Genomic DNA, 8,306 nt, shown 5'->3' on the forward strand with positions numbered 1-8,306 from the left:
ACATCTTTAATATGAATTACGAATGAAAATATTAATGATTAAAATGTTGTCTATGTGATTTTTTACTTTTTTTTTTAATTTTATGGAAAACAAGTTAAATAATAATAAAAAGCAGGTCAAACAATAATGGAAAGCAGGTTAAATAAAAAATGATTTAAAAAAATTCAGATTCAAATTATGGTAGTTGAAACGTTGTATAACGTGTCAATATAGTGATAATAATGGCATTTCTAGTTGTCATATTTCGCAATAGAATTCCTTTAAAATAAACAAATTACGACGGTTTTGACTGCCATTATTTACACATAAAATACGGCGGTCAAAACTGCCATTATTTGCATAGTGCATTTAATGGCGGGTGTTGCGGTGTTTCGTCCAAGACCACCATATTATTCAATATGGCGGCAGGATATATGGTGATACTTGTACCCGCCATACGTGTAAAATATGACAGTCATAACCGCCATTTTATACTCCAAATAACTGTCATATTTAACAATTTTTTTTGTAGTGTTGACAGGAGCAAAACCTTCGACCAGGGGAATGGTGTGGTCATGCATTCGGGAAGGAGGCAAGGGAGTAGGTGTACTAAAAACTGAAGCATTATCCTGTTGTAAGGAAGCCATCTCAGGAGCCATCTCAGGAGGCAAATCCAATAAGGAATGTGGAGGAGAGTCAGGCGCCACGAGTTCCATACAAAAAAATTTTGCAATAGAATTAGTATGAAGCATGCGACGAATATGATGAAGTTGTGCAGGTGGAGGGAATGTATCAACATCACCCTGTAAGGTAATAAATTTCCCTTGATGTAAAAACTATAGTTGCAAAGACTCATAATTGGCCAGGTGAGGTCCAATAGTCTTTAACCAGCGAGCTTCTAAAATTAAATCAACTCCTGATATGGGTAGAACAAAAACTGGTAATTCGAAAGTACTTCCCTGCACCTGAATAACAAGATCTTGGATCATACCTTCGACCGCTAAATGAGTCCCATTACCCATCATAACCCGAAACGTGGAAACTGGTTCAATTGGTAACTTTAAAAACTTGGCCATGCGTGGTTGAATAAAGTTGTCGGAACTACCACCATCCACTAAAACTCTAATGGGTAACTGGTTAATAAAATCCTCAAAATGGATAGTGCCAACGCTAAGGCCCCCCTTTAAGGCATTTAAGGATAAAAGAGGATCACTTGCAGGAACGGTATTACTATTGGGAACGCATGTTGTGGCTTCATTTGAAGCGAGCAAGTCAGGGGCTAGATCATCCTTTTCTGTTTGTAACAACAACAACAATTGGCGATTAGGACATTTATGATTGAAATTGAACTTCTCGTCACATAAATAACACAAGCCTTTTTCCCGACGCAGTTGCATCTCGGCAAGAGACATCTTCTTAACAATATTATGTCGAATAGGAGGTGTGGAGGTTGTAGGCAACAAGGGCGGCAAGGAAGTGGTTGATGCATTTTGTTTCCCCGAAGTCATGCTAGTACTACTAGAGGAAAGCTGTGAATATTTTTGAGTAGGAGTAGAACGCCGGGTGGAGCTGGGAGGTACATATTCTCCTCATATAACTTGGCTAAGGAGACTGCTCGTAGGTCACAGGAAATTGAACAATAACATCATGGCGAATATCGTTATTAAGGCCACTTATAAAACATTGTAATAATGCTTCAGCAGAGAGTCCAAACAAACGATTGGCCAATGCCATGAAACGCAAAATAGTCAGAAACCGTACCAGATTGTTGCAGTTTGAATAGTTCCTGAGCTGGGCAATCAAACAAAGAAGGACCAAACTGAGATTCCAACGCTGTAGTAAGCTCAGTCCAAGATCGAATAGCATTCAAGCGTTGTAGCATTTGAAACCAAGGAACGACATCTTTCTCAAAATGAATAGCTGCAATATGCACGCGGGCAGCGTTCGAAGTGTTGTGGTAGAAGAAAAACTTCTCAGCTTTAAAAATCCATTCCAGGATTAGCGTGGTTCCATCAAAATGTGGAAACGCTAAGGAGATATTCTTCATAGGCAATGAGGAATCTCTAGGGGAGTTCGTAACACCAAGGCGCTGAGAATGATTATGAACCAATAAATTAATGGCTTTCTGCATCTGCTCCAAGCGTTTCTGGGTGGTATTCTGCAACCGTGTCGCCACCTGTTGTTGAGCGATATCACGGTCGTGTTGTGCTTGATCCCACAGTTCAATCAAATTCATCAATTGACGCAGTTCTTCACCTTGAGTTGTAACTTGATTTTGCAAATCTTTCAGCTGTGTGTTCTCAACCATTGACGTCAATGGAAGCACCAATGGAACAATGTATATTCGTATTATGCAACAAACGTCAAAAGTAGCAACAACAGAGTTCAATTCTAACAAAAGCTGAACCAAATTCAAATAAAGTGTATCAACAAGGCAACAAAGGTAGTGTCGATAACACTTTGATTCGTCTTCCTTTATGCACCCTTCTAGAATTTCACACCTGAATAATCCAAAATTAATGAATCCGAATGAAAAAAAAGTTCAGAGTAAGAAGGTGAAGCAGAGGAATTATCAGAAAGGATAATCATACCATCAACCATCCTCTTATTCTGCAAAATCCCGCAAATAAACGTTTCTTCTCATGATTCTGTTTGTTCTTCTCAATGCCGTATGATATGGGTTTTCTTCCACATGTCCTTCTGTTATAACAAACTTAGATTCTGCTTTATTCTTTTCCATGCTATCATCTTGACACGTTACAACAACCTCAAATATTTTGTTCCCATAATTAGTAATTTTGTTCCCATAATTAGTACTCAACACCGAAGCCTATTACACTTACAAAAGGGTGTTAAAGAAAAATGCAATGCAAAGGCAGAAGCCCTCGTAGAAAGTATGAAGAAGCAAATTATGAACAAACTATAATATACAGGTGGGTGATCCGGTAACAACAAAGAGCAATTGACATAATGAACTCAACAATCTTATGATAGATTTTGATTTCATTTTAGAAAGTAGACTCTAATCTCAGTCAACCATCCAAAATCAAATTATAAAATAAGGTTTTTATTCATTTATATATTTTAATTCGATCATATCACTAATCAGTAAGATCTCTAACATACTTTTACATGGATGAGACCAGTATATACAATTTTAAATTGCACATATCTTTCTTGTCGTGCATATCATTGTAAAATATTGCACATGTTAACAATTACTTTGCACTAAAAAGTTAGTCATGGTTATGAACTATGAGTTATACAATACAAGCTAAAGTTAGTCATGGTTATGAATTATGAGTTATATAATACAAGCTAAAGGCATCAGAATTCAGAACCATAAACTAATGAAAGAGAAAAGTAGCAAGTCACAAAAGTTAGAGATAGAGAAAATTGAATTGTATGGAAAAATTGTATATCATTACAACGAGACAGAAGATTTGTGTGTATGCTCTATGGAATATGAATGGTCATTCCCCTCTCGATATGAAGAAAGGGAGATCTCTAGAAGTTGAGAAGACGTCTATGATACAAAATGTCTCCATTAATCTATGTTAGTGTACAAAGGCATACTACTCTTTCTCAATTGAAGCAACATGTTATATTTTGGAAGACATCTTCACTGCAAGGAATTGTGAGGCCACCAATGGGATGATCATATCCAAACTCTTCCGCAGTTTGACTCAACAAGTCCTGAAATTGAGGTTGATTCAAGTATGACACGGGGATTACAAACCGCGTCATTTTCTCTCCGACGTAGACTGCAAGATAGCCCTTTGGCACATCCCCTGCTTTTGAAGATGCTAGATTTGTTGCAAATAATGCCTTTCGGATACCATGTAAACGAAAACCCATTTGTGTTGATTTGGGATGGGAATGGTTTACGTAAAGTTTTGAGAACAATAAGCTCTTGAGTTTTAAATTGATTTGTGTTGATCCTAAATGGTTAGCCGTGAATATATATAGAGAGAAATGGATAGATACGAAACCGGTGGGTGCATGAATTATTGAAGGAGGGCTATTCAATTCAATATGAGTAATTCGACCAAGTTAAAGACACGGGCACTTGGTGTTGTCTTTAGAATTTCCTCAAGAATGTACGTAACATGTTATAGTGGGCCCTCATGATTGTTACTGATGTTGCTTCTAATTTTAAGTCCATACACTTATTCTGAGCTTTCAAATGTGGTTGCTACCTATCATCTGATATTATTTGATGATACATCAGAGATATATATTTATAAATAGAACTGTCATCTCAAACATTTGAAAGTCTGAAGCTTATCCACCACTAGATTAGCTTCATGGCAATACATGGACAAACATGAAGTTATACGAGGTGGCTAATTTGTCGATCATTATTGAGGAAGGTGAGCTATGCACTTCCATTGAGCATTCTAATCCCTGAAAACGACTTCTGCGAACATACCATATGCGATGTTGTTTTCTTGAGTCACAAGTTGATTATTAAGAAAGTCCTCAAAGACAACACCACATGCCATGTCTCTTATTTGGTCCAATGTCCCTCCTTCACCAATAATTCAAGTAACCAATTCATATAGCTTTTGCATACCCTTTTATCTATATATATTCACTTATTCAAGCATTTAGTATCAACATAAATCATTCACATCTGAAAGCATTCAAACTTCTCTTAAAACCATTATCTTCTCAAATCAATACAGCAATGGGTTTTCGTTTACCTGTTATAAGAAAGGCCTTATTTGCAGCAAATCAAGCATCTTCAAAAGCAGTGGATGCACAAAAGGGCCATCTTGCAGTTTATGTCGGAGAGAAAATGAAGCGGTTTGTGATCCCTGTGTCATACTTGAATCAACCTTCATTCCAAGACTTGTTGAGTAAAGCAGAGGAAGAGTTTGGATATGATCATCCGATGGGTGGCCTCACAATTCCTTGCAGCGAAGATGTCTTCCTAAGTATAACATCTTGCTTGAATTGACGTTAAATCTCACACTTTAGGCGACTGACATAGATTTGCAGAGGCATTTTGCACGATACGCATCTGCTGAGCTTGTAAACATCTACTTTATCTAGAAAGAGGGCAAAGAAAAGTAATGACAAAATCATTGTATATAATATTTTTGTTTAACTAAATTGAATTCAACTACTCAAGCAGTTCCTTTGCAGTTTCCTTTTTAGTTCAAATCTTCACTTTCCGAAAAACAGTTGCGTCGTTTGTATAAAATAGCCATGTGAGGATGTTGTTATATCAGCCATTGCTTGATAAGGTGACATGATTGTTTAAAACAGCCATGTGATATCTCCTGTCTGTCCTCAATCCTTTAACAACAGTCATTAATTTAATCTCGGAATTTGGTTGAATCTTAAAAGCTGTATACTACCCGTTGTCTTCACAACCAACACACAAATCAATATGGGTTTTCATTTAGCAGCTAGCCAAGCATAATCAAAATCAATTAAGGTCCCAACGAGTTATCTTGCAGAATATGTTGGAGAGAATCAGAAGCGGTTTAATATTCCCATTTCATCCTTGAATCAACCTTCATTCCAAGACTTACTGAGTCATGCTGAAGAACAGTTTGGACCCAACCATCCCATGGGTGGCCTCAATTCCTTGCATGGAAGATGTTTTCCAACATATAACTTTCATCTTCTATAAAAAACAAATCTCACACGGTGTAGCAAACCATCGACATTGATTAATATGCATTTTATTCTACAGGAAACTTCTCGGCTTGTAGAGTAAGGGTTGGATGGATTGGATTTTTCGAAATCTAGTCTAATCTTATAAAATAGATTGGATCCATAATACCTATTGTTGAATCTCTTGGCAAGCGTACCAAAAGTCAACTGTAGTATAATGATTTGAAGTAAGAGTGTCGAACCCACGAGGAACGGATTCAGTTAAAATAATTAATTATCTCGATCAGCATATATATACAAAGATTTTAATTTGATTTGACATTAACTATTGCATAAAATTAATACAGTAAAAGCAGAAAAGTTTAGAAAAATACAGTAAAAGAAACTGGGATTGAATTTCATCTATCTCCCTTGTCTGTAATCTGGATGAATATAATATATAACCTCTGAAAATACCAATATTGATGCACACTCAAAAATCATTTATATCGATCCCTCGCGTATAAAATTCATAAGATTAGTTCCCTGAATATTGATTCCTCACATATTCAACAAACTATCTAACATTACGGTCGAGTGTTAAAAACAATTGATATATTGAGATCTATTCCTAGCATCACAGTATATCAAGTATCATTGTTCAAATCAGATTTTCAGAAATACTTTCCGGTCAGATCTAAAAATAAAAATCAAAACATCTATTGATCAGATAGAAGTAAGCATTAAGAGCAGAACAATAATACCAATACTGAGTAAAACATAAATGCTATATATAAATATCACCAGATTACATCCAAGTTCGAGTAGATTACATTCAATCCCAAAGGAGAAGATTAGCCACTCATGGTAGCCAACAAAATTCTATGAGCTAAGAAGAAGAAGAAGAAAATGAGAAACTTTGATGCTCCTGGTAGCAGCTCTGCAGCACGGACGCGTTCTTCTCCAAAAATTCCCAGCTCCCTTCACTTTCTGATGCACTCAGAATATATACCCACGAAGTCTCGCTCAAGCTACCTAAGTCTCGCTTGAGCAAGACAACATTCTTCATCCTAAAGAAAGCCTCTCGCTTGGGCAAGATGTGCTGAAGCCAACATCTCGCTTAGGCGAGCAAGAGTACTTCAAGCTGAAGAAAGGATCTCGCTTAGGCGAGATTGGCAGCATCTGAGCTCGCTTGGGCGAGAATGGCGGCAAGAGAGGGTCTCCATTGCACGAACTCTCGCTTAAGCGAGAGTCTGCGTCGCTTAAGCGAGAATGGTGGCAGTGGCTTTAGCTTAGGCGAGAATGCTTTGGTTTTGAGCGACGTTGACAGCATTCCTTCCCTTTTCTTCTCTATTTCTTGCTTTCTCCTTCACTCTTCTTGAGTTCTCTTTAATCTCTCCTGAAAAACACACAAAATATGATCAAATGATTTCTTTAATTCAAAACTTGGAAGCATGTGATTGAAACTTAGATTTAGGGAGAATCAATGTGAAATGAACACCATTAAAAGCATAAGTGCCAGATTTTGTTATGAATCTTTACTGAATTTTGGCACTTATCAACTCCCCCCAACCTAGCATCTTGCTTGTCCTCAAGCAAAGTAACAAAATCAACAGCCATTCAAAACTAAAACTGAAATTGGTTATTGAGAAATCATTTTCACAGTTCCTGTCCAGACAACTTTTACATTCCAAACCATAGATTCAAAATCAGAAGCAAATGGTGAATCCAATTATCAAACAACAGTAGGATAAGAGTGCACCCAATTTTTCAGGAAAACCAATTGTAAGAACAAATGATTCTAACCAAGGAAATTCTTTCTTAAATCTCACAGGCATATGTTTTTCTCATTTTCCACTGAAATTGAACAAATCAACATTGTCAGTCCTTTTCTTCCTTAAGTGCAATTCTACCAACCAATTACCCTTACAGTTGAAAAATACACCTATGCTCTCTATCCCTAAGTGTGCAAAGGGAAAGGATAATAATTCAGGTTAAGGTTAAGGTGCATAATTCAAACAATTAGGCTCAAATGGGCTATCAACGAAGGATGATTAATTACAGGTTGGCTATTTAGCACTGAGTTATAAATTCAACAAAATTGCCTTAATCATTTCCATGCTTCAAGTGTGATGTTATTAAATGAAAACTCAACCAATATCAATTTGTCAGCAACAGTGGAAACACTCAAACTGTTTAAGGATTCGCACACTCACTAGGTTTTCTGGTTTATTTCCTTGGTATCTCACTTGTTGTTACAACTGATTATCTTGACTAACTATGCAGCACTAATATCCTAATTTTGTTTAATTATGAATTCAACCAAAATTTCCCTTTTTCACCTCTGTGTTCAGTTCACTCAGTTGTTCTAGACTCAGGATACTTACTGAAATCAGATTTCTCTTTAACCAACTTCCTCAAGAAAGATTTTCAAAATGATTCCCAAAAAATTTTAGCTGTCTCTAAGTATTATGCACAAAATACTAAGCCAAAAACTAAAGTTAAACAATTAATTAACTAGATAATATAGCATTCTAGCCAAAACAACTAAAGCAAAATAGTAGTAATTACATAAATACTGCAAAATACTAAAAGAAAAAGAACAATGAAACCGTATTTATAGAGTTTTGAAGGGTGGAATGATGCTGTGAATCAATCTCCTCCAAAATCAATCTCATCCTTAATGTTTGCTCCATCTGTGTCAACAGCTCCTGATGGTC

General features: G+C 36.5%; 2 protein-coding genes and 1 pseudogene across 3 annotated transcripts; 1 reads left to right on the forward strand and 2 right to left on the reverse strand.

Annotated features, from left to right (window-relative positions):
• Positions 1-232: 232 nt before the first annotated feature.
• Positions 233-2,977, reverse strand: LOC146881790 (uncharacterized; annotated as a pseudogene). Its single transcript, XR_014986156.1, has 2 exons — positions 2,571-2,977; positions 233-2,480 (listed from the first exon to the last, which is right to left on the reverse strand). The product of XR_014986156.1 is annotated as an uncharacterized LOC146881790 (transcript).
• Positions 2,978-3,136: 159 nt separating this feature from the next.
• Positions 3,137-3,929, reverse strand: LOC146881791 (auxin-induced protein 15A-like). The gene has a single exon (XM_085669491.1). The coding sequence runs from the start codon at positions 3,835-3,837 to the stop codon at positions 3,565-3,567; it is 273 nt and encodes a 90-aa protein (XP_085525617.1). The 5' UTR covers positions 3,838-3,929; the 3' UTR covers positions 3,137-3,564.
• A 684-nt stretch (positions 3,930-4,613) lies between these two features.
• LOC146881792 (auxin-induced protein 15A-like) lies at positions 4,614-5,141 on the forward strand. The gene has a single exon (XM_085668533.1). It carries the CDS (start codon positions 4,670-4,672, stop codon positions 4,940-4,942), a length of 273 nt encoding a protein of 90 aa, XP_085524659.1. The 5' UTR covers positions 4,614-4,669; the 3' UTR covers positions 4,943-5,141.
• The last annotated feature ends 3,165 nt before the right edge of the window (positions 5,142-8,306 follow it).

Source organism: Vigna unguiculata, chromosome 11 (genome assembly GCF_037176805.1).
Source record: "Vigna unguiculata cultivar grain cowpea cultivar isolate G323 ecotype 2 chromosome 11, ASM3717680v1, whole genome shotgun sequence".
In the NCBI taxonomy this organism is placed as follows: Eukaryota; Viridiplantae; Streptophyta; class Magnoliopsida; order Fabales; family Fabaceae; genus Vigna; species Vigna unguiculata.

What these genes read in the sequence shown, in the direction of transcription:
- LOC146881791 (XM_085669491.1), bottom strand. Translation starts at nt 3,837, where the DNA reads ATGGGTTTTCGTTTACATGGTATCCGAAAGGCATTATTTGCAACAAAT.
- LOC146881792 (XM_085668533.1), top strand. Translation starts at nt 4,670, where the DNA reads ATGGGTTTTCGTTTACCTGTTATAAGAAAGGCCTTATTTGCAGCAAAT.